This window comes from Peromyscus maniculatus, chromosome 3 (assembly GCF_049852395.1).
Source record: "Peromyscus maniculatus bairdii isolate BWxNUB_F1_BW_parent chromosome 3, HU_Pman_BW_mat_3.1, whole genome shotgun sequence".
Lineage (NCBI taxonomy): Eukaryota > Metazoa > Chordata > Mammalia > Rodentia > Cricetidae > Peromyscus > Peromyscus maniculatus.
The window spans coordinates 18,137,462-18,164,066 of record NC_134854.1 but is presented as its reverse complement, the minus strand read 5'-3'; the positions used below and the strand labels follow the sequence as shown (position 1 = coordinate 18,164,066).

At 37.3% G+C, this 26,605-nt stretch overlaps 3 protein-coding genes across 6 annotated transcripts in view; 2 read left to right on the top strand and 1 right to left on the bottom strand.

Moving 5' to 3' along the window:
- Mios (meiosis regulator for oocyte development) overlaps nt 1-8,634 on the top strand; it is a 33,308-nt gene extending 24,674 nt beyond the window's left edge. For both annotated transcript variants that reach the window (XM_076566213.1, XM_006986896.4), the window contains exons 10-12: nt 1,090-1,294; nt 7,348-7,477; nt 8,402-8,634. In XM_076566213.1, coding sequence (XP_076422328.1) covers nt 1,090-1,294; nt 7,348-7,477; nt 8,402-8,498 — 432 coding nt within the window. In that variant the 3' untranslated portion in view covers nt 8,499-8,634. The remainder of the gene's footprint in view (nt 1-1,089; nt 1,295-7,347; nt 7,478-8,401) is intronic.
- Nucleotides 8,635-22,615: 13,981 nt separating this feature from the next.
- Rpa3 (replication protein A3) lies at nt 22,616-25,990 on the bottom strand. Its single transcript, XM_006986897.4, has 4 exons — nt 25,731-25,990; nt 24,577-24,651; nt 23,444-23,552; nt 22,616-22,974 (listed from the first exon to the last, which is right to left on the bottom strand). Exons 1-4 carry the CDS (start codon nt 25,827-25,829, stop codon nt 22,892-22,894), a joined length of 366 nt encoding a protein of 121 aa, XP_006986959.1. The 5' UTR covers nt 25,830-25,990; the 3' UTR covers nt 22,616-22,891.
- Nucleotides 25,991-26,027: 37 nt separating this feature from the next.
- Nucleotides 26,028-26,605, top strand: part of Umad1 (UBAP1-MVB12-associated (UMA) domain containing 1) — a 204,864-nt gene continuing 204,286 nt past the window's right edge. The window contains exon 1 of one of the 3 annotated variants that reach the window (XM_016005434.3): nt 26,028-26,200. The gene's annotated coding sequence lies outside the window, so the exon portion shown is untranslated. Of the gene's footprint in view, nt 26,353-26,605 lie in introns of all 3 variants that reach the window. The other 2 variants (XM_042272791.2, XM_042272790.2) reach the window with 2 other exon arrangements.

The following is a 26,605-nucleotide window of genomic DNA, read 5'->3' as shown; positions in this document are numbered from 1 at the left end:
TCTTTCCTTTCCCCTTTCTTTTCCTTTCCCCTTTCCTTTCCTTTCCCTTTCCTTTTCCTTTCCTTTCCTTTCCTTTTCCTTTCCTTTTTCCTTTCCTTTCCTTTCCTTTTCCTTTCCTTTCCTTTCCTTTCCTTTCCTTTTTTCCTTTCCTTTCCTTTTTCCTTTCCTTTCCTTTTCCTTTTTCCTTTCCTTTCCTTTTTCCTTTTCCTTTCCTTTTTCCTTTCCTTTCCTTTTTCCTTTCCTTTCCTTTTTCCTTTCCTTTTCCTTTTTCCTTTCCTTTCCTTTTTCCTTTTTCCTTTTCCTTTTCCTTTTCCTTTTCCTTTTCCTTTCCTTTTTTCAGACAAGAATCTTACTAAATTACTCAGGCTGGCCTTGAACTTGTGATCCTCTGCCTCAGCTACCTGAGTAGTTGAGTCATAGGCCTGTCAGGAAGTCCAGCTCAGAGTGTTGCTTTATAAGCAGATTTTGTTCAGAGGATGGGTCACTGAACTTTGATTTAGTGGTTGCACTTTGGTGCCTTTAGTTTCTCCTGTTGTTGATGTAAACAGCTGCCTAACGAGAAGCAGCTGAAGGGACAGCAGTTGTAGGGAATACAGCCCTTGGTGGTGGGGAAGGAATGGGAGCAGGCCCATGAGGCAGCTGACACTTTCTGTCCACAGTCAGGAAGTGAGGCCAGGCTAAGAAACCTCAAGGGCCATACCAAATGACCCACTTTCTCCAGCTAGGCCCTGCATCAAGGCCCATTCCCAGCTGTAGACCAAGTGTCTATGGGGCACATTTTATATTAAACCACATTGGGGTATTTTGTAATGGGCTTGCATGCATCCAATGTCCCTGATAATTACAAAATGTTAGGGTCTAAAGTTCCTAGTATTTCACAAGTATCAGTGGTATTAAGAAGAATGTAATTAAGTAAAGGTAACAGGAAATACCAAATAGTGTAACTGCTACATGGAGACATAAACTGAGAGCTAATCAGATGGATCATTTTGCAAAGTAAAATAAAATTTTAAAACGTATTTTGTTAGTATCAGACTTTATAATTCCATTTTGGTTTGAACTAAATAGCTTTTTTCATTTGCTTTGTAGGTGTTTGTGAGTTGTAATTTTTGTGGCAAATCAATCTCCTACAGCTGCTCCTCAGTGCCTCACCAGGGCAGAGGCTTTAGTCAGTATGGTGTGAGTGGTTCACCAACCAAATCCAAAGTCACGAGTTGCCCTGGCTGTCGAAAACCGCTTCCTCGATGTGCACTTTGCCTCATTAATATGGGAACGCCTGTGTCTAGCTGTCCTGGTATGACATCATTGCGCAAAATACTGTTCTGAACTCATTTTTTCTACATAATTCAATTATTGTTTCAAGTAAAATATATATTAATGTCTATTATTTTTTTAAAAAGGCACTTTACTGACTGGCTTGAAAGTTTTTATTACCTCTTTATACTATAAAGTCTGTACATTAAAAGTAAAAATCTGTATTTATGGTAACTCAGGTAATCTCATAGATGCTGGCCAATCTAAAATTGATGACTAAAGCTTAAAGATGAGTGATTTTATAATTATACCATTCTTATGGCAGCTACCCAATATTTCAGATTTGATATTTAAAATTCAGTGTGCTCACAGCTGTTAACAAATACCTTGTATGCATACGGCCTTTTGATAGTCTCAGAGTACTGTCACATTCCTTAGGACTTCATCCTCACTTCTAATACACAGACTATTAGCCCAGAAACCAGGACACTTTGGCGTTCTCAGTTTTGGTCTTGCTATTTTGACAGTTATGTAGTAAATAGATGTGGGGTTTTATTGTTCTCTCTTTTCTGAGAAGGGGTTGCATTATGTAGATCAGGCTGGCCTGCTTGTGCCTCCCAAGGTCTGGGATTAAAGATATATGCCGCCACCATTCCAGGGATGATGTATGTTTTTAATGATGAAAAATACCAGATATTTTTTACTCTTTACAGTAAACATGGGAATTACTTTTTTTTTTTTTTTTGGTTTTTCGAGACAGGGTTTCTCTGCGTAGCTTTGCACCTTTCCTGGAGCTCACTTGGTAGCCCAGGCTGGCCTCAAACTCACAGAGATCCGCCTGGCTCTGCCTCCCGAGTGCTGGGATTAAAGGCGTGCGCCACCACTGCCCAGCTGGGAATTACTTTTTGAGAACAGCAAATAATGGAATATAATATACTTGATAGCTTTGAACATTGAAGTTTTGTAACTTGAAAATGATACTAATATCAAAAGTCTTCATCAAAAAAACATTTTGGCATGGGCTGGGCATGGTTGAGGGTACCTTTAATCACAGCATTCAGGAAACAAAGGCAGGCAGGCAGATTTTTGTGGAGCTCACATCCAGTGTGGTCTAGATAGAAAGTTCCAGGACATCCAGAACTACCTCCATAGAGAAACCCTGTCTTTAAAAAAAGTTATTTGGCTATTTATTACACTGGTGTAATGAAGAAGTGGCCATTGTGTCTTTTTCCTCCATATGTAATGTTTTTAAGTGTACATTCTAGTATTTATGACAGTGTCTTACTATGTTGCCTTACCTGGCCTAGATAGAACTCATGACCCTCTTGCCTTGGCTTTTGAAATACTGGTGTTACAGGTGTACATGACCATAACCCCAGTGTTTGGTTTAAATATGAATTGAAGGTTTTTATTTTATGCTGAATGCTGATTAGTTTTTATGTAGCCCCAATTATGACAAGAATGTAACAATTTGGAGCATCTAGTAGAGTGAAAAAATAAAAGAAAATAAATCATATATCTGTGAGAATGGAGATATATCAAAGTAGTTACATTTAGTATAGCCTTTGGACCATAAGTCTCAGGAAGTTATAGTGAATATTTGCCTTCTGTTGGGACTACAGTTCATTTCATTTTTTATTACATATTAACTTTTTTTATCTTTTCTAATTTTGAAACATGTATGAGAAGATAATTACCTGGAATTGAAAAAAATTAAATCATAGATAGTTCAAGCTATTGTGGAGACTAATAAATGCTGAATACTATGATTTATTACATCATAATATTTATTTCAGAAATTTCTTCCATACTTGGTTCTGAATATAATATAAGTTTATCTACTTATTTACATATTATGATAAGGCTGATGCACGGAGCTGAGTGAATCCAGGAGCCTCTTAGAACGCATGATGAACAGTAAACATGGAGCATGGAGAACTAACATAGAATAAAAAAGAAGGGATAATATATTTTGAGGAGTAAGGAGTGGTCCACAGACCCTGTGTCTAATTCCAAAATCTTTAGGAAGATCTGAGAGTCCAGAGGATTTGTTTGTTTGTTTATTTTGGCTGACTGGGAACTCAATTTGTAGACCAGACTAACCTCAAATTCACAGAGATCTGCCTGCTTCTGCCTTCAGAGTCCTGGGATTAAAGGGCTATATCACCACACCTGGCTTCAGGGGAATTTTAAAAATGAATTTATAATACTCTCATTTGACAATAAAACATGGTAAAAATGAACAAGACTAGTAAGATTTTTATTTATTTGTGAATACCCACATGCTTTCCTGCAAAAATGCTACTGTACTTAGTTACAAATATATCTGGCTTTCTTGATGTGTTATAGAAAGTATATTTGTTCTGTATTACTTTTATAAAATCCCCAAGCATTTTGAATTTTGAAATACTTTATCCCGTGAGGGTAGAATAAAATGTATTTTACATGGAAGTTGTTAGGAATTTTGAAAGAAACATTGAAAGATCTTGAAAGGCCACTCCCCTGATGCTTGGTCAGCTTTAATATGTTATGATCAGGAAAGCCTTTCTGTGTCTGGATTGATAAGGGTGGAAGTGTGGGGAAGTTACACTGAACAGCACAGCCGCCTCAGTGGCATAGGATCTGTCTAGGAAGTGCATTCATAGGAAGCAGAGCCCAAAACTTAGGAGCCTGAACATAATCCTAAAGACTATGATACAGTAACTAGAGAATAGTGAATTTGTTCATTTTATCAGAAGAGTCCTAGCTCCAAAATTAAACAGACTTAATAGAAATCAAACATTGTCTCCCAGTTTAGAAATACAAGCACACAGACCTCTCTCGGGTGCTTTGCCTGTACTCAGACATTATATCCATCATACTTCATGGTCCTAGATGTCAGTGTTCATGAGCTTATTTAGTGAATCTCTCTTTCTGTCTTGTGTGTGTGCACACACATACACACACACACACACACACACACACACACACACACACGCTGAGCACACATCTGCCACTGAGCACAAGAGTTGCATCATGTTAAACTCAGTTAAGTATTCAAACTCTATTAAGAAGTTTTAATTAGCATAAGTTTTAAACATTTTACAAATACTTGTTATTCAAGTCCTAAAAATAAACCACACATAAAAACCTGTGCCTTAATAGAACTTGTAAATGGTGACATATTTTTTTTTAAAGCTAGATTTTATAATGATTTCCACCTTTTGTTAGTGCATGGGTGAGACTCTAATTTCCAAATATTTTGCATTGGGTATCTTCTTAATTCACTATAAATCTTTAAAAATTTGAACACACTTGATCTTTAAAAAAATTACCTCTTTGGCCGGGCGGTGGTGGCGCATGCCTTTAATCCCAGCACTCGGGAGGCAGAGCCAGGTGGATCTCTGTGAGTTCGGGGCCAGCCTGGGCTACCAAGTGAGTCCCAGGAAAGGCGCAAAGCTACACAGAGAAACCCTGTCTTGAAAAACCAAAAAAAAAAAAAAAAATTACCTCTTTGTAGCAAGGAAGACTTTAATATGTCAGTTTCATTTAAAAAGGAAAAATGTGCACAATAAGTAGCCTGTTCTAGACTGTCCCCTCTGAAAGTTAGGAGTTAAAATAAAGGAGCTGGAGAAGTAGCTCAATGAGCACTGGATGCTGGTCTAGAGGACCTGGGTTTGATTCTGAGCTTCCATATGATGACTCACAACCATCTGTAACTCCAGTCCCAGAGATCTAACGTCCTCTTGACCACCTCAGTCATTACTCACACATCTGGTGCACAGACATACATGCAGGCAATATACACACACACACAGAGTTAAAAATAAATAAATTACTAAAGAGACTTTTACACAAGGGTATAAAAATACGTATCTGTAAATCTGTATTTTCCCTCTGTCTTTTCCTTTTCCTCATTGTTGATTTGTTGGTAAATCCTTTAGAGCAATTTCAGTACAACCACCTCTTAAATATTATTTATACATTCTTTTATCTTTATACCATCAAGAGAAAATTATGGATATTTTAAGAAACTATTCCTAGCTATAAAATTATTCCTGTAGCTATTAAATGTGACTAGAAATGATACAGGTAAATTTTTTATTATATACAACATGTTTTAAAAGGTAATAATTGCTTAGAGGTAACAATTTTTATTTAATTTTCTTGTATTTTTATCTGTAATTGTGTGGGATCTTAAAATATTTTAGTTTGCTTTGTTTTTTTAAAACAAAACATTGAGGTAGCCAAAATTAATAGAATCAGCATTTTTTGGAACACAAAAAGTGGCATAGCAAAGTAGTGTGTGTAGAAAAGCCTGGAGATGTCCAACATGCCTGAAATTTAAGTACTACAGGAAGGGTCAACAAGAAAATATATGTGAAGATGCACATGCATAAACAATTTTTTTGTCGTAGTACGTGTCTTTTAACTTTTTTGAACTGAACATGGATGAGTATTTATGCCATGTATTGTGATAAATAGAAATTCCAAGAGTCCCCTCCCCTCCCTTGCTTGAGTCATCGCCTACACCAGTCTTTTTTTCATTTTTGAAAAGGGTCTCGGCTATCCTGGAACTCACTATGTAGACTAGGCTAGCCTTGAATTCAGAGATCAGCCTACCTCTGCCACCCAAGTACTAGGTTTTGAAGCATGTGCCACCACAAGCAGCCCTGTCTGTACCAGTTCTTTTCTTCCAGTTGTGTTTTTAATTAAAATATAATTATGTCCTCTCCTACCCCCAACCCTTTCCAGGTCCTACCCCCTTGTACCCTCTCAAATTCATGACTGCTTTTTCTTATTTTGTGTGCTAATTAGATACACAACATATACCCAGAGAGAGAAAAATACATAAATATGACCCATTGATTCCATTTAGGGTTGTTGGTATGTTTATGCTTTCAAGGATGAACATGTGATTCTGAGTTTCTTATTCAGCCTGTTGATTAGATACATGGCCTTGTCACATTTACTTTTGCGTGTAGTTTCAAACTTATGCAGAAGACATGAAATTTATCCTTTCATTTTCCTGTTTTGATTAACCCTAAACTTCAAGGTTGGGGTTTTTTGTTTGTTTGTTTGGTTTGGTTTTGGGTGGTGTGTGTGTGTGTGTGTGTGTGTGTGTGTGTGTGTGTGTGCGGTGCTGATGACTGCTGCTGTAATTTATTTCTCACTACCACTGAGTGTCTCGTTCAGGAGTACAGTAGGATTTTCTAATATACTATTAACCATTTACTTTCCAGAGTTTCACTAGGATGAATAATGTGCTGCTGTAAATATTTCATGTCCCCTTTATATATGTTTACATTGTCTCTGTTATAGTTACCTGGAAAGAGAATTGGGTTGTGTTATTGCAAGGTTCTATTTGCGTGTATTTTACCTGTTATTTTTATGTCTATTCAGGAGATAGATTGGTCAGTCATCTTTCTCATGCTGTTTTTGTTATTTTGTTAGCAAATTATACCAACCCAAAGAAGTACCACATGACTTTTTTTTTTTTTTTTTTTTTTTTTTTTTTTTTTAATCTTCTTTGGAAGAGTTTGTGTGGCTGTTGGTTTTTGGTAAAACTCACCTGAAACCTGTGTCTAGATTTCTTTTTGGAAAAGTTTTTGACTAGTGTAAATGTTTTTCAATTCATGTAGTTTCTTAGTGGGTTTGGATACACTTTTGCATTTTTTTTGTTGACCATTAAAAATATAGGTAAACTACCTGGGTGTAATGGCACAAGCCTTGTATCCCAACCCTCGGGAGGCAGAGGCAGGTGGATCTCTGTGAGTTCCAGGCTAACCTAGTCTACATAATGAGTTCCAGTATAGCTAGAATTACATAGTGAGACTGTGTCTTGAAAACAAAAAAAACAAATACACACACATACACACACACACACACACACACACACACACACACACACACGTGCGCGCGCACACGTGTGTGTGTGTGTGTGTGTGTGTGTGTGTGTAACTATTACATATATGTAAGCTATTATTCAGTCTTAGATTTTAATAAAATTGCTATTGCAATATGGTATATGATTTATATTTTTAACATAGCTACCCTTTAAGAAACTTAAACTGCTGTGATGTGGCTAATGATGATCAATTTCTTTTCCCATAGGCGGATCCAAATCAGATGAAAAAGTAGACTTGAGCAAGGACAAAAAGTTGGCTCAGTTTAACAATTGGTTTACCTGGTGTCACAATTGTCGGCATGGTGGGCATGCTGGACATATGCTTAGTTGGTTCAGGTAAACAACACTTTTCTTCCTTGATAATCTTACAGTTATAGGACATAGAGCAGATACCCTTTTCAATATGTCAGGCTCTTGGTATCATTGTATTATGTCTAATTGAAGAATTAATTTTTTGCAACTTATTTGCTTATTGACTTAACAAAGGTAATGTTCTGCTATTATCTTACATAATGTTAAACTGTAAAAGTAATATCTATGCCAGGTGTGTGGTGGTGCTTGCTTTAATCTCAGCACTTGGGAGGCAGAAGCAGGTGGATCTTTATGAGATGAGTTCAGGGACAGCTTGAACAGCAAATTCCTGGCTAGACATGGCTACATCGTGAGAGTTTACCTCAGTTTTTTTATACTTATCTAAGAAATCCTTTGTATGGATTCAATGTTTAATGTTATTTAACCCTGTTGGGAGATGGGATATTTACAGTTTTTCCTAGCTTACAATTTCTCATGTAATTAAATTATGAATATAATTATACATGCACACACACACACACACACACACACACACACACACACACACACACACACACACCTACTACCTTAGTTCTTTCTAGGTGAGCCCCACATAAATCGCTCTTGCAGTGATGGTTCTCAAAGTGAACTTACTGATTCTAAGCAGTGCTAGTGGTCCTGTGCGTTCATTAACACAACACTTCATGAGTGCTGTCTCATTTTGCTAACCTGAACTCTTAATAACTGTTTTGGTGTATTATTAGTGTGGAAGCCAAAACTGTTCTTTTCAGGAACATTCTCTTCAAAGTTCACCTTGGTGATGGTTTCTAATTTGATGCTCTGAATACAGTTTTTTATTGTGGGGTTTAATTTATATACTTAGCCCAGTAGCATTTTGAAGATAATTATATAAATGTATTTGTGGATGTAAAGCTTGGATTCCTAACTGTTATTTCACCGTTTTTTCAGGGACCATGCAGAATGTCCAGTGTCTGCATGCACGTGTAAATGTATGCAGTTGGATACAACAGGAAATCTGGTACCAGCAGAGACTGTTCAGCCTTGAAATGTTACACCTAAAGAGAAACCTTCAAGTGTGGATTTTTTAATAGATGTCCTCCATAGTTCAGAAACATACCTCAGAACAAGTCACTCATGACTTTCCTATAATGGGAAAATAAATCATTCTATCAGATGAGCAATTTGATGTTTGAGTGATTTTGATGTGCTTCTTAGAGTCAAATGCTGCTGAAATAAACATCAGAGCCTGGATATAAGTGCTGTTCAGTAGGTTAAAGTTCATTTGAAAGAACCTTCTAGGTTTTTGTCAAAATTATGAATGTATGTAGAAGGTTTTAGAATAAAAACAGACCTTGTGCCTGTATTCTCAATCTGAACTTGATATCTTTAGATAGAATCTGTACATATTTAAAGCCAAATGGCCAATTCTGTGGTTCAGATAACAGTTTAAGCTTACTCATGCTTAGATTCCATTCAGATAAAATGTCAATTTTGACATTGGGAATTAGCACCTGACCCACACTGGAGAATAAATGTTAACAATATGTTTGAGAGAAGTACACACACACACACACACACACACACACACACACACACACACACACACACACTTAGGGGACTTCCTAATACATTTATATTTTAATGTAAAATTTTTTGACATAGTTCATTGTTGTCTTCCTCAAAAAATGCAAGTTAAGAGTAGGCCAGTGAGATGGTTCAGCATGTGAGGGGGCTTGCTGTCGATCCTGATGACCTGATTCAATCCTTGAGACCCCCATGGTGGAAGAGGTGAATCCACTTACCTCCACAAGGGCACTGGGGCATGAAGCAGGCAGGTGCACACACACACTTAGAAAATAAAGAAATGAATAAAAAAATGTAAAAAGAATGTCTCTCACAACTTTTTTTCTTTACAAAAGAAAAAATGTGTGAAATTTCAGGAAAATATGCTAAAGAGTTTTTCTGTATAATTTTTCTCTCTTCCTGTGTTCTGATTTGTCTTTGGAGATTTCTCTACTTACCATACTAACTTAGCGTTCTCACCATCAGAAGAGTTTTCTGAATACAGATGCTTTGCAAGATCATATTTAGGAACAGGTTTAATGGTGCTGTCTGTCAATTTTGGAATCTGTCTTTTCCAAGGTAGACTACGTGATGTTGGGCAATACAAGGGCATTTTTGAAGTCTATTTTAGATATAAGTTGCTAAAGTATGTGCATTGGGGCTAGTTCAAGGACTTTGTTTCCATTTTTGTCTGTCTGCCTAGTTGGACAGGTTGAAGAGGAAGGATTTTATCATGCTTCTCTGTCACCTGCCGTGCACAGCAGCTGAACTGAATTTTCTGCTAGAAGTCATAATCTTAGGGGATCCTTTTCTGTAGATTTTGGAGGTGTCTGAAGCTGAATAACATTAAAAGCTTTATGTCGGCAACCTGGGCTGATGAAAGACTAAGATCTAGTTAGACTAGACAGATGTGACTTACATATTCAAGAAAAATGGAATCGAGTTTATTTAAGATCTGATGATACAGAAAGCATAGAGTAACATCGGGATAATGTATGTCTGCTCTAAATTTCTGCTGGGTGAGTTTTCAGATGAAAAACTTGGGAATAATGACTTATTTCTTATAGAAATTGCCATTATGGGATTATTGGTCTTCATAAATCCTACTACTTTCATTTAATTAGAATATTTTCTTTAATATTGCATAAATTAAAATATTCTTTTTAACCTTACTGTATCCTTAACATGAGCTTCAAAGTAATGTCAAACTCTTAGGATGTATATTTTCATTTTTCCTAGAAGTACAATATAAAGTTAATGAAAGGTTTTGATATTGAGTGTAAGATATAAATATGAATTCTATTATGTAAATATAGACTTATTTGTAACATTTTAAAGGTTCTCCTATGTAATAGCTTGCTAATATTTCCTTTGAGCCTAACATACAGTTTATATGATGTCTGTTTATCTTGTCTTGCATTGTGTGTGGAATGAAAATAGATTTGAATTATTTCCCCATTTTTTTTTATTCCCTAGATCACTGGTATTTGAGACTAAACTCACCAAGATATTTTTGAGTTATTGAGATATTGTTGCCATTGTATACATGAAGTAACAGACATAGGGACATTTTTACTTGTCTTAGACAGAATAAATTATGTCAGCTGACAAGTACATTAGTAGCACACTGATTAAAAGGATGGAGGTAAAGGGCAGAAGGCATAGGTCATTGGGAACATATGCTTAACATACATAAGGTGAGTTCACAATGTTTCTTAGTATCACATGCTCACAAAGGGAGAAAGTAGGGTGCTGTTCACCTATCTGCATCTATTAAATGGGAGGGTCTACATTTTAAGGACTATGGGAAGGAAACAGTCCGAGAGAACACCGTGAGCAATAATGAAGTCAATGTAAGTGTTCTTAAATGAAGTGAGCAAATACATATTAAAAATCCTTAGAAATAATCAACCCTTTGTCATAAGATAACCGAAAGCTTTTATGAGTTACTAGGAGGACAAATGCAAAGATATATGTATGATGTAGTTCTTCATTTACAGTACAAATAGGAACTTTAATATCCACTATAACAACAAATGTTAACACATACATAGGAAATACTGACCAACTATTCAAATAAAGTAGATCTTTTTACTAAGGAAGCTCTATGCCATTGGTAGGTGAAGAAGAAAGCCTACATGAGAATATGCACAATATGTTAAATATATTTTCATGGAAATTTGACTGTCTTCCCATTGGACTTTGGGTAATGTTTGTCTTTTTGCTATCCAGCATTTATTTTCAATAATAAGGGATGTAAAAATAAATGGAAATGTATATCACCCATATCACTGGCTTTTTCAAGTTAACTGATCAGGCATCTTGTGTTGCCATCATGAAACAGGCAGATGTGATTTACCCTGAGGTAAAGAAACATGTTTCATAAGAGGAAAATTAGTACAGTTCTAATTTATTCAGAAGTCATTTTTCTCAGTGTTGTGTCTAGTAGTAACACTGCAATAACACTGTACTTTTAGTCCAGCCCTCCCTCAGACAGGTAGAAATTGCACTGCACTCTCCATTTATGGTAATAAAACTCCTAATTTCGCTGAAGTCACTGGCATATAATTAGATATAATTAGTAACTATCTCAACCTTTTCTCCTCTGTCTTCCTCATAGATTTTCTGACTTCTCTTCTGTCTCTGGCCATGGCAGGAAGCCTGCTCCCTCCATTGTTGTATCCAACCTGGAGTACACATACACAGTTCATTTACAGTAAGTTCTTTACAGTAAGTGGTGAATTCTCAGTGTTCCCAGATGCCCATGCTTCTAACAGACCAGCAAGCATCTGCATGTCTTGATTGGTGGACACTGTTAAGGTATGATATTAAATGATCATTGGCACCATTATTGTTGTGGAATCAGTGTGTCGGATGAAAGTTGTAGCCATAAGCTCAGTTCCAGCACAATCAGATTCAGAGTCATTCAGATCACTGTTTAGATTTGCTTTATCGTTTGGACAGAATGAGATTGCTGAGGCATCTGTATCTTTACAGCCAACGTCAATCTCTTTCATTTTTATTTTGAGTTTTTAAAATAATTTTCTAACAATTGAAGGAAACAGTTGATCATAATATCTTCCAAAACATAATTTCCTTACTAATACCATTGATAGGACAATGTTTTTAAATGCTTTGCTTTAGGATTAAGGATGATTTGTATAATGCCAGAAATAGCAATAATAATTCAGCACATAGTCCCTCATCCAATTGATGAAAAGCGTGCTGCCTTAATGTAATTTCCTAACTGGAAATTCAGATAGAGTAATCTAATTAAGTTGGAATCTTAAAACAAAGTCACAAAGAAAGAATTGTCTTGAAATATGTTTGAAGGGATTGATGTCTCAAATGCGAAACAGACATTTATGTATCAATTCACAAAAGCTGTTGGCTTTGTATCTTTTTACTTAAAGAATGTTAGTTTCACTTATGCATGCTTTATACACTTGAGTCTGCAAGAAACCCTGAAGTTTGAAATACCAAATACCCAAATTCATATTTATCCATATTTTTGTTATAGCCATGTTTAGTTAATAATAGCTAAATTAAAGTTGCCATTGTCAAATGTAACAATGTTTTGACATTATGTAATTTTATTTCTAAACAGCAAATATAATAGCAGTATTTTGTGAAAAATAAGTATTGCAAAGTTCCTATGTTCTAACTTTAATCAAAGAAAAATTACTTCGTTATCCATTTGGAAATTTACATTAGACAAGAATACTTAATATTTGCACAAATCTAGGTGTACATAAAATTTCCTAAATAGGTGGAGGTATATACATTTATAAATATAAAGCCACAAGTTTGTGGGATATGTCTGTTGCAAAAGAAATATTTTGTATTAAATCTTCTGACCTTCGAGTCCTCATAAACAGAGCGTAGAGAAGAAAATTACACATGTAGGGTCCATTGATAGACAAGTTGCCCTCCCTGACCTCTGCCCTTTGGGAGACAAGTAGCCAAGGCTGGCCTTGGGCTCATGATGTTTCTCTGTGCCCCTGCATGCTTGACTAAAGTAGCATTTTTTAAATTTAGTAAATTCTTCCAATGAATGCTGAAATATTGCTCCAAACAGGGAAGGGTATTCCCCACTAGAAAGACAGACACAAATTGGAAATGAATAAGCTGGCACAGGCTCTCAGGGTCATTTGAGACAGCCACTCCAGGGAATGTTCTTAACCTAGTGAGTGAATGATAATTTTAAGTATACTCTGTTGAATTTTGTGGTTTCTGTCTTCAGGAAGTATTATATGGAGTATATGAGTATTTTTCCTTTGGGACCTTGAGGTTAAAACTGTATCATCCTTCCCGGTAAAACATCCTCCCAGAAAGAATCCCCCTCTTCCCAATCATTTATTACTTCTAGTTTGTCTCTTCTACTGGTCTTCACTTGGAGTCCACTTCCACGACATGAAACATTGAGATTTCTGTATATTTTTTTGCGTGTACATACTAGAATTTGAATATTTTTCTCCAGCAGAGACATTTGAGCAGAGTGAAAATGAATTCTCATAGAACAAAATTGCCAAGCATATGTGACAGAACTGTAGGGAAGAGGCGTACAACTTTAATCTGCACAGAAGCTTAAAAATAGCCCTATGGTGCTTATGCATGAGGCCTGACAAGTGACATTTCTCATTTGGCAGCACTCACCTACAGGCTCCTATCTGTACCAGAACACACTCATCCCTGGGATAAATGATTAATGAGCTGCCTATCATTTCCAGTCCTTTTGTACTGAGTAGTGGAGGCTTCAGCTGATTATGTTCTAGCCATCAGCATTCTTACTGAAACTGAATCTGCCACTCTAGAGTTATGCTAGGACAATCAGCATCTCAATAAAAAAAATTCAACATGAAAGATAACAAAGCCCTTTCCTGGTCACTGTCCTATCTCTCAAGGAGATTTTGTTATTTGCCGTCAAGGAGCGTTATAAAACCTTATGTTCTTGTCAAGATCTGCCATCTGATGATATCCAGATTTCCAGTTCTTTTTCTGGGCTTTCTGAGACAGGTCCTGCTGCTTAGCCCAGGATTCCTCCTACCTCAGTATTCTGAATATTGGGATTGCAGGTGTGCACCACTATGCCTTGCTCGCTCTTTTATTAGTCACTGTCATGTCATGTGACATGTAAATGTATGAGACCCTGCATCTTCCATGGTGAGTGATAATATACCTGCCAAATTATTTTAGATTGACAAGCGATTCTCAGAACTCTTGTATTTGAGCAAGCAGATGCTGGAAGGAGAGGATAAGAACATCATTTAGCTGTCAGGACGATGTGGGCAGAAAGTGGATCTACATAGCCTATGAAAACGGGAGGCTTGTTGTTTTGGTAAAAGATACCTACAAGGAAAAGGATGGGACTTAGAACTTGTTTTAGCATCTCTTTCTGCCTCTGGGATTCTTAGCATTCCTGAATTTAAACTGTTCCCTCATTTACTTCTAGCTTCCAATTTCCTTTCTTTGTTCCTTTCTAAATTTTCTAAGATCAATTGTTTAACCTACCTCTGAATAAGATTCACTCAGCTGAAGTACCAGAGCCAAGGTTGATTATGCAGGGATTGGAACCATCCCTATACTTAATGATTCTTTCCAGAGTCTAGCAGTTAGGTGGTGGGTGGTGCTGTGAGTTTTCTGTGTGCATTTTAAGAAGCAGCTAGGGCCTGGCGGTGGTGGTGCACGCCTTTAATCCCAGCACTCGGGAGGCAGAGGCAGGCGGATCTCCAAAGCAAGTTCCAGGAAAGGCGCAAAGCTACAGAAAAAAAAAAAAAAAAAGAAGCAGCAGCAGCTAGGAAAGGCTGTGCTTTGAGGACTGCTAACTACAGAGCATTTTTGCCCAGTATTGATTAATGTAGATAGCAGCCATTTTCTTGGATTTGGGGAAATGGGTAGAAAGGGATCTGAGTAAGAACTAGCATTGGGATGATAAGGAAAAAAAGACCGGGGAGGGGAGACAATTTTTCTACAGTTGTTCCTTCATTTTTTGATTCTCCAGTGACAGTTAGTACTCTTTTCAGCCTCTGATGAGCTGGTTAGGCCAAGCTTTGCTGAACTGGGTGGTGAATAAGCAATGAGCACGTCCTTCTTTATGCTTGATTCAGATAGCTCACCATTCACACTTCTTCTCAGAACCCTCTGCAGCACAGCATTCTAGGCAGCAACTACCACCTGGTAGTTCATCTGTTGGCCATTTTTAACTCAACTACTTATTTGGAGTCTGAATAATAGGACATGCAAAATTATAAATGAAGTGGGAGAAAACAAAGGATCATTCTGGGAAGTGTACTAATTGGGTGGTAAAGCTAGAATTAGGTCTAGGATCTAGACTGAAATCTGGTTCTCTTCTGTTTGTCAGACTATTTTATCTGTTCTTTAAGGGTGTGGCCCTGCTTGGTTGACTATGATCCAGTGGATGACTGCATACCCAAGAGTATATTGCTAACACAAACTCCATGGGATATTAAAAAAAGAACATGCATTTGACTGGAGGGATGAGATGAAGGTGATCTGGGAGAATTTGGGGGGGGGGATAGAATCCAAATATATTGTATGAAATTCTCAAAGAATAAAAAATTTGAAAATATTTTACATAAAAAAAAAATCCAGGTAAGTAGTTCAGTTCAAATCTGAACACCCAAGAGCCAGGGAAGCCAAGAGTGTTGCTTTCAGTCTAAGACCGAGGGCCTAAGAACCAGAGAGCAGGTGCAGTAGCCCAAGTCCCCCAATCCACTGGCACAAGAAGCAGGAAATGAATTCAGAACCAGGTTGAGACTAATATCTCAGTTTGAGAGCATTTTCATGTCACTATAATTATACATGCAACATGTATAACAATGATATTGTGCATAATCTTTCACAAATGGACATTTGTTATAAAATATTGCTGTGTAATTAATATTTTAAAGCCTTATATAATTGGCATCTTTATTTGCATGATTATGTCCATATGAAAAGTTATGGAGTCCAGATGTGGTATATGCCTATAATCCAGCACTCAGTATGTGAAGACAGGAGAATTCTAAGTTTGAGGCCAGCCTAAGCTACACAGTGAAAACCTGTCTCAAGAAAATAAAAAGACAAAAAAATTGAGAAAGTAGTCTTTTAGTAAAGTTTTCAGATTCTATAGAAGTTGAAATATTTAAAAAAATAAAAAAATTTTAAAAAAGAAGTTGAAATATTTGTGTCTAAGGTTTTTCATCAATATATTTAGATGTTTTGCCTAAAGCAAGGGGTCTGTCTTTACTTTTCATACAATGATTTTGCTATTTTAGCATATATTACCTTTTCATTTTAAAGTCTGCTATCTTTATCACATAACAGTCAGGGTTCATGAGTGAGGTAATCCACTCCCTCCTCTGCTGGAGGTGAAATGTTTTCTGATGCCATCTTGTAATTTGCTTTGCAATGATTATTGCTATTTGTAACCATATCTTGTGATCACAAGACATATGTAGCTGAATTTAGAATATGTAGGGAACACAGAAACAGCAGTGCTATTCTAAATGTCATTGACTTTGATTTTAACTCACAAAAATGTTAAAAGCTGAAGTACATCCATCTTGTCATCCATTTCTGCAATGTATTTTTAGATAATCTGAATTTTGTTGTTACAAAGCTGTTTTATTTCAAATTTCTGAAATTTCCTAGCCTCATTTCTAGTGAAATACTCACTAGAGAACTTGTGTCTAGTTCCCACTTTCAGAAAATTTGCAAGCCGAGTGTCATGTGCTGCAGATTGTGTACCAGACGTACCTAGATGTAACACAATATATAACACTTGCCTCTCTTTAATTAAGCAATCACAGATGTGCACACTGTAGGTGGACTTTTCTTTCCCTCCAGCTAGTTCCCAAATAACCACATACTTCTTATTAATTATAAATGCTCAGCTGATAGCTTAGGCTTGTTTTTTAGCTAGCTCTTATAACTTAAATTAACCCATTTCTAGTAACCTATGTGCTGCCTCGAGGCTCATTTACCTCATGTATTGACTTACCATGCCGCTTCTTCCCAGTCTGGTTCTTGACTTCTCTGACTCTGCCCTCCTTCCTCCCAGTGCTCTCTCTGCCTTGAAAATCCTTCCTAGCTATCGGCTAATCAGCTTTTTATTAACAGTGAGAGCAACCCATCTTCACAGTGTATAGAAGGATTATTCCACAGCAGCACACAATGATGTCTTAAACTTACAAATGTTTTTTTCCTGAGTAGCTTTTCCTTTGAGCTTTCAGTTGGGTCACAGACTACAGGAGTATTGTGCTTGTTTATTACATCTCAGTGTTTTAAAGCTCAAATATTCTCATAATGTATTTTCATTGGATTGCTTAAAATATATTCTTAAATTTGGATCTCAAAGTGTAGGTGATATGATGAAAGATCAAGGGACAACAGCAACACAACCCATTTTATTTTCCTGAAAAGTGACTTTCCTTAAGAAGGAACAAGGCAGAATATGTGTGCCAGTTTTAGCAGAGTGGTCTTGTGAAAACTGCTAACAATAAATGACCCCATTTTGTCTCCACTGGTACCTGAAGTTACATTTGGGAAAGTCACTGTATTAGTTCATAATAAGAAAACAAGGAAAGACAGAAACCTCTGCAGCTGCCTTAATCTCATTTTTTTGAGAATAAGAACAGTATAAATGTCGTAATTAATCCCACCTTTTTTTCAGTTTATTTGTGCTATTGAAAGTAAAGCAAACTGCCCAGAGGCCTAATTCCTTTTAGGTCACTGGTTTCCAATAGAAAGAGACGTTCACACAAATCTCCTGGTTTGGAAGCAATGACTTCAAATTACTCCTACTTCTTCTCTAAGTCTCCAATATGTTCATCTGGAAAACATTTAGTCATTTCTAAGGAGATTCCAAAATGAGGCAATCCTGGTCCACTGTCTGCCTTGTATAAAAGGTCAACCACATGATCAACTAAACCATAACATTTCTGAGACATATGGAAAAAATAATTTGCTAAAAGGAACTCTGATCATTTCAAAGGGCAGATGGAGCTCTTAAATAAAGCATATTCACTTATCAGGCTCAGTGTTTTCATATAATTTAAAGCCTCTCTAAAGAAAAAGAAATTTGAAATGTTTCAGTGAAATACGGTGCTGTTTCAGACTGTGTTAAATGCACTTGACACAATTTGACTAGTTAGTATATGTATGCAGAGTATCAGTTGGAGTTGAACTAATGAAAATAAGCATTGGTATCTAAATAATAACTAAACAGTACCTAATGTAATAATATTAACTTTTAATTAAAAATTATCCATCAACAAAGATCTTCCTGTTGATTGAATTTAAAAATTCAAGCAACAAGAGACACAATCTTTCTACTCATTTAGAACTATTGTTAAATAAAATGTATTACCTTAACATTTTATGATGTGAGATTTTCTTGAGTAATTCAAACTGTGAAAAATGAAGTTGCTTGGAAAATGAGACTAGTTAAGTTAGTGTTAACTAGGGCATTGCCCTAAACTCTTAACTCTAAATCACCTGTATTATTTTCTTTCAAATTGTGGCATTTGTTTGATAACTGTCAAGTTTTCTGATCTTTATTTCCTTACCCAAAGAAACAACTATGTTGAAACAGAATTTTTTAATATTCAGAAACCAAAGTATTTCAGCCTACATCTTTTAAAATGAGGAACTAGTATACAACTCAATGCCCTGCTAACATTCTTTAATATGAAAGCAGAAGCAATATTAGCTGTAATTTTAATCCTTGCAGTCAATAGGAACATATTACATTATAACTTGTTCAGAGCCTACAATTCTGGTCTTAATTAGCCATCTCATAACCCCATGCTGTAGATCAAATGGGGTCATAAGAAACATAAATGGCTTACATCAAGCCAACATCACTATCAGAAAGTAACTCAAAACATGTGTTTACTGATACTCTAGGATTTATATCATCTTCATAGGAAAGACAACTTGATGGCATTAGGATCAGCTTTATCTTCATAACAGATAAGAATAAAATTCCAGGTAAATTAGATAAAGGAAGAAACCAAATTGAAGTTTCATAAAGTAAAACCGTATCTGGTGGCTCATAATCAGGAGGATTTCTTTGAAACCTCGCTTGGATCAATTAAATAATAGCTAGCTAGTAAGACAAGACACCTTGAAAGCATGCTAGGCTGCTGTGGACAGATTTCAGACTTTTATATGTATCTTCAATAATTAGCCTGGAACTTAACACCTAGTATTTGTGGAAAGACAATGCATATTACATTAACATATTAGACACAACCTCCAAATTCTATACGTTTACTAATAGCACTAATTGGTTACTTGGAACATTTAGCACAGGAAAAGGTACTTTCAGATCTGTGTATAATTTTATCATGACAAACCTCTGAAGCTCTACAGAACTAGCACGCAAGGAAATTGTTTTGGATTTCATCATCTACATTAAATCCTGATATCTCTTGTACAGTTTCAAGTTTGAATGCCTCAGTAAGTTTAATGCTATTACAATTCTAGAACTGGCATTTTTTTTACACTGTTTTTGTGCTATCTCTTTTCTATGTTTCTTAGTTTTATAAACTAAGTTAAAATATAAAACAGTTTTTAGAGATATATGTATGCTATATTACAAATGAATGAACATACTGAAACTCTCCTTTGCCTACCCTGATACTCTACAGTCAACCAATATTTACTGAACACTTACTAGGAGTAAAAAATTAACATGTAAGTACTGTAGAATTTTCTTTTGGAACAATGCAAACTTCCTACAATTGAGTAGTTAGCAATTCTACACAAAAATCATTCAATTATATGCTCAGAATGGGTGAACTGTATGATTTGTGAATAGTATTTCAGTGAAATCATTGTAGGAAAAATCTGGAACTTGTGGCAGGGAAGCACTTGTTCAGACAACACTCCTTGAGTTGCTGTGCTGATGGGACATTCAGCGTACATGGTAAGCAGCGCAAACACGGCAGCCTATCACTAGCACAGAGGACTGACTCAACAGAGAGCGAGGTCCAAGGTTGACTAGTACAATTTGAGGACACTCTCGACATTTGATAACACCAATTTGGTTAACAGAACTGGAGACTGACCTCTTCTCCAATATTATGACAAAACATACTGGGAATGGCTGATGTCCCTCTTTGTTTTCAAACTATACTTACATTCATTTCATATAGTAAAAGGCTAGCTATACCATAACCAGCTATGCTAATGTTCCTTAAGTAATCTGTAGATTTCTTAGGCGCTAGAAAACTCGAAATCAAAGATAAATTATACTGACCAAAATATTTGATAACTTAGATGAAGATTTTGGCTCATGGTTTCAGAAAGTTGAGTCCATGGGCACATGGCTCCTTATCTTTGGACCTACAGTGAGGCAGAACATCACAGCAGCAGAAACCTCTGGAGGAGGCAGCTGCTCACATCATGGCAGACAAGAAGCAAAGAGAAGCCAGGTTATCCCCTTCAAAGCTGTGACCCTAGTAAGCTACTTTATCTAGAACTTTCCAAAATAGAGCCCTAAATGGGAATCAAATGCTTACCACATGAATCTGTGGGGGCAATTTCATATTCAAATGGTAACATTCCACATGTGAGTATAAAAAAGATCATGGGCATTTCACAGTGCATATATGCCAGTTCCTACAGGCCACCATTCAAAATTATAAATTCAAACTTCTGCAGATATCTAAACTCTTAGTAAGGCCTCTATAAAGTGAAAAAAAAAAAGGTTACATATCTCTAATACACAATAGTATAAAGTTAAGAACAACTAGGAAGAATGGGATTAAAGACCAAAATCCAGTTTGGCAAAGTGAAATTCTTGTAGTTTCAGGTGTGGCATTTGTGGCATGTGTATCATGATGTGAGCATGCTAATTGGTCTGGGCAGTCCTGCCCAGATGGTCTAGCTCTATTGGTTCTATTGGTTCCTGTCGTTTAACTTTGCAGACATTGCTGTTGGTTCTGGCATCTCTTACACCCTGGAGTCTGCACTGCAGCTTAAGTTTCATGCATCACACTGTGAGGCTACCTCCAGGGACTCGGACTCGAAAACACTATCTAGACTCCCAGGTCTTCCTTTAACTATAGGTGGAATCTTTCATGGCATTCAACAGAGCTTTACATGCCTGAGAAAACAAACACCGTGTGGATGATGCCAAGATCTACTAACAGCCTGGGCAGGAGCTCGGTCCATTTAGGCCATGTCTGCATAGGCTCAACAGTGCTTGTGGAGCTCAACACAGGGGAAACAAAACAACCCACCCCCCCCACCTCACCCCACCCCCCGCCCCCCGCCCAGAACAAACTTTAGAACTATGCATACAATGTTCCTTGGCACTCCCTTCTTAATGTGAAACCCTCCAAATGAGGAAAAAACTCATTCTGTGATGCCCCCATGGTATCTCTCCTACTATCCAATGAAATACATTTGCTTTCTTTTTCATGGTGTTAAGCTCTGAACAACTATATACATTCCCTTTGTGCCCACTTTAAATATTCCCTTTCTACCCAAACTACACATTTTTCAACACAGCTTTTTACTCCAATTCTTATTGTAAACCCAGCTAAAAGCTGAATGCAAGGGACATGTCACAGCCAAAATTAACCTGTCTAAAAATTCCTCTGCCAAATCAATGTCTTCATTTTGAATATAGCCTCACTTAGTCTCAGGACATGGATAAAAATATAGACCTTTCCAGTCTAGTTCCCAAGAGTCTCATCTCTACTGAGCACTCTATTTCTATCAGCGTTTTGGTCTTCCCAGCTCTGCTCACTACATTCTGGGACTTGGGACTTCTCTACAAACCCTTGAAGAATTCTTCCAACTAATTCTTAAGTCTTAAGAATCACAGATTCATCACAGCAATCACTCTACTTCTCTGGTACTGTGTGTGTGTGTGTGTGTGTGTGTGTGTGTGTGTGTGTGTGTGTGTGTGTGAGAGAGAGAGAGAATAGCTGTTCTTGTCACTGTGACAAAATACTTGACATACACAATTGAACAGGAGGGCTTGTTAGTGCTTTCAGATGGTTTAGTACCTCATGGATCACAGGGAAAGGGAGCGAAGACAAATTCATACCATGGTGACCATGAAATAAGAGTACAGTGAGGAAGGGGTTAGGGACCAGCTATATCTTGAAAGACAACCCACCAATGATATACTTCCTTTAACTAGGTCATATCTAATGTCTCCAAAATTTCTCAAAATAGCTTGATCTGTGAGAGACATTCTATATTCAGAACATACAAATGGTTAACTGTGAATTCCATATTAAGAGCAACGATAGTATAAAGGCATGAAGAAAAAGCCAGATGACTCCACTAACTCAATGATCACATACCACCTCTGTCATTGGTATATGCTCATTTTAAGATCCAGAATGAAGAAGCATTTCACAAACTAGATATACACCTGCTCTTTTCATTCACCAAAAGCATTTTCCAAATAACCTATCAAGGAATAATCAGCATGGTAGATGGTAAGTAGTAAATTTGTACCACAGTTGGCCTAGGCTTTCATTTGATAGATCCAAGACCAACCTTACAGTTATAAAATTCTATGAGATGGAAAAAAAAACAAAACAAAACAAAAAACAAAACTGACCAACAGCATGTTATTTTGATTTTTATTCTACAGTAGAAATCTAAACGCAAGACAAATGTTTTATTATTCTTGAATTGAGACCATATGCAGAAGTAGCAATTTAAAATTTTTTTTAAAAAGACTTAGTTGTAAACTGTCACATAATAGATTTACAAAAAAAAAAAATACATAAAAAAGACCAAATTAAATATTAGAAAATAGAGGAGTCTCTCCCTCAAACTGAAGAAGTCTTCTTTAATAGCTTTCAATGTAGCTCACTGGCAATCATAAAAAATTTGAGAAGTTCATTCATGTTGTACAAGCCCTAAAGGAAAAAACTGAGGGAACTCATTGATAATTTTCACAGCTTCATTGTAAAGTTCAAGATCTGAAAGAAACATTTAAGCAAACACTTAATCTATAGTGTATTCTGCAGCATCAACTGTTACTTGAAGGATTTCTACCTATTTTTCTCCTTTTCAGATGTTGACTTCTTTTCATAATCCATGTTTATTTAAATCTGGTGCCCCCAAAGAAAGGCCAGATGATGAACTATTTTGTTGTCTATTATATAGTTATTTTCTGCTGGGTCATAATTTCAGTGTTACTACACTGTTCAAACTTTCAATTCATATATTAGAATATTAATTTCATCATATTTTAAGCCATTTTTATTCTATAAATATTATTTACTAAGTTTCCTTTACACACAAGAAATGCCTAGTTTAAAAGAAGGTCTCTTCTCATTCTATACAAATTGAAAATATGCCAGGACTGAGATTTTAGACCAACACATATTAAATAAAAGTTTTTCTCCTACTTAATGAGACTACAAAATAGTATAATGCTCTACTTACCAAAACGAACACAATCTTCCTTAAACTGGACATAAGATGCACACATTATGGTTGCCTTGGCTGTGACTTTTCCAACTACTTCCACAATTCCAGAGATTTCTTCATCAAGCTAAAATGTTGACCAAAATGTCAGTAGGTGTATTGATTGACCTTTTCAATTGATGAGCTTGGAAAGCTGTTACACAGTCTCTTGTCTTTCAAATTGTTTCATAGCTTACTAATTTTTCATTGTAAAAAAGAAGCTTCAAATTTTACCAACATACAAACAGAAATACAGCTTGTAAAAAATGTTGGCATATATAACTGAGAGGATGCTCTAAGTCCTGTTATCTTTAGAAGTGGCTTAAGGTCCAAAAATACAGTTATACATATAAGGAAGGCAAAGCCATTTAAAGACACTGGCGATTCCAGAGTTCCTATAAACGGATTTGTTGGAAAAGTCTGTGAGAAGAACTGTGTATAAATCTTACATTACATGTTCTATATAGAGTAAACAAACAGTATATGGATTTGTCTTCATAAAAGACCGTAAAGATGTTTAAGCACATTAAACATAAAATAAAAAATAATTTAAAACATGTAATTTAAAAATTAAAAATAGAAAGTAAAGATGATTGGCAATGCCACTAGGAGGCTGAAGCAGGAGCAGCATCCAGGGCCACCACTTCAAGGCCAGGCTTGTGAATATGGAAGCAGTTTGAAAAGATTTTCATGTGTACATTTTTGGGTTTTTTTGTTTTTTGTTTTTTCTTTTTTTTTTTTTTTTTTTGAGACAGGGTTTCTCTGTAGCTTTGGAGCCTGTCCTGGACTAGCTCTGTAGACCAGGCTGGCCTGGAACTCACAGAGATCCACCTGCCTCTGCCTCCCGAGTGCTGGGATTACAGGCGTGTGCCACCACCACCTGGCAGGGTATTTTTTTAAGTAATAAAAATTGTTATCCAACCAATACTTAAGGGACATATTCAGAAACTTGGAGCTCTAAGAATCAGTATTAGAAATGGCGATAAAATATGAGGGCATGGGTTTGATTTTAAAGCTAAGGAGTTTTAACAAGCACAGCCTTCACACTCCAATCACCAAAACCAGAAATATTAAACAAAAATTAAACATGAGACATATCACTTCAAACATACTGGCTCCATCAATTCAATGGTTCCATTTTTCCCTTCTCCATCTGAAAGAATAAACATTTTTCCAGTGGGATGAATCTAAAAAAGAAAACAAAAACCCACATAGATTTAGAAAATAGAATCTACAGGAAAAAAATGTTTAAGAACTTTATTGACAATTTACTTGAACATAAAGTAACTGGTTTTCGGACAGTTCATTTGGTTCAAGTTATAATCTTGTTACCAGATCTTATCATTGGAAACCCAGTTAATTAGAATTTCTAGAAAACAATATTTGCTTAGTGCTACATGTGGCTTCTTGTTTTATTTGCAAAATCTGGCAACTGTATACTACAACTAAATTAAGAAAGTTTTCACTTACCTAACAGTGGGAATTCTGCTGACACTCATGATTTAGACAGTACATCTAACAGAAGGTATGCTTTTAAAATTAGGAATGCAGAACTAAAAGACCTGGTTGCCAGATCTGAGGACTTCTCTTGGAATCTGAATTGAGCTCTGCCACTTGCTGTGACCCTGAGCCTGTTTCAGTTAATTACCCACACTGGCTCAGTCAGCCTACCTGTGAAGTTAGAATAACATTCCTTTCACTTAGGGCATGTGTAAATGAAATGAGCTAGTAAATAAGTCCTTACAAATGCTTTTCTTTTCCTCTGCTTTCTCAGTCACAGATTCTGACTTTGGGCTTGTTTCTTACCTATAGGACGAGGGCTGTAGTCTAAGACTGGGCTAGATAGTGAGTTCTATAGGATATGGGAAGGACTATCAAGTAATGTTTCAGAGAAGCAAATGCAACGCGAAAAAAAACAGGCCCGTAAACAGAGACGGTTGCAAAAGACCAGAAAACAAACAGAATCATCAGCCAAGTCTGGCTAAACCAAAAACAAAAAACAAAACAACCTCAGTAGGCAGAGGAGCTAGGTTGGTAATCTTTCAACTAAATACAGAATGGGGGCGGGGAGCGTTAGAACTAAGCGCTCATTTTTTGCGTCATGAAAGAACCGGGATGGAGCTACAATGGCTTAGCAGTGGAAACTCTGTGAAAAATGAAGCAAGCTGGAGTGCAATGCTGCTTATGGCTACCTGTTTTCGCCCGCCTTTCCCCAGCCACTCCCGGGTGGCCACGGTGCCCCACTCTCTTGCCCGGGCCCGCGCACCTTTTCCAGCTTCCCCACGAAGCACACGGGTCGGTCGATGAACTGCGCTAGCATGCTGGCGTTGATGCGCGCTTTGGGAAGTTCCATTACGTCCACCATGATCGTGCCGCCAACACTCGGACTTGTCCGACTCCGAGCTGGCCTCCGCGCCAACACACGCAGATTTCCCAAACACCAATCAGAGGAGACTTGCGCTCCAGCCCCACCAATCAAATCAACAGAAGCGTCTCGTTCCCTAGCAGGGGCCTGGGGGAGGGGCGCGATACGTCCGGAAGTCCAGGTCCACTGCCTAGTGACGCGCGGCGTTCCGGAAGTTGCTCCGGCTGAAAGGAGTGGGCGGAGAGGGCGGGTCTTGGAGGGGCGGGGCTGAGGCTACGGACCCGGGATCTGGGGTGACGGAAGGGCGACCTGACCCCGGAAGTAGGCTGAAGTACCGCGGCGGCGGGCGGCGGGCTGCGGCGGAGTCTCAGGTAGCTCTTGATTGCGGGAAGTGTCTCGATCTTCGTGCCTCTGTCCTCCGGAGGGCTGAACCGTCGGGGTAGGGGGCGGAGTCAGGCCGCAGGTCCCGGAAAGCCGTGGCTTCGGGCAGTGACAGTTATCCGCTTCTGCGCTGGAGGCGCGGGTGCGTGCCGAACCTGGGGTTTGGGTTTTTATTTTTGATCTAGTTCTACCTGAAGGGAATCATTATCAGTCTTTATCCCCTCCCTCAGGAGATCGTTGCTGGGAGACTGAGGTCCATTTTATATAGCACGCTGTGTCACGTACCTGCCCACTTTCCACACCAGCAGGAAGAGGTGCTGACCCTCTCTTTAGACCCAGGACCATTTCTAGCTTTGGCGGTCCGCAGATGTCCCTTTCCTCATTTACTGGGTGTG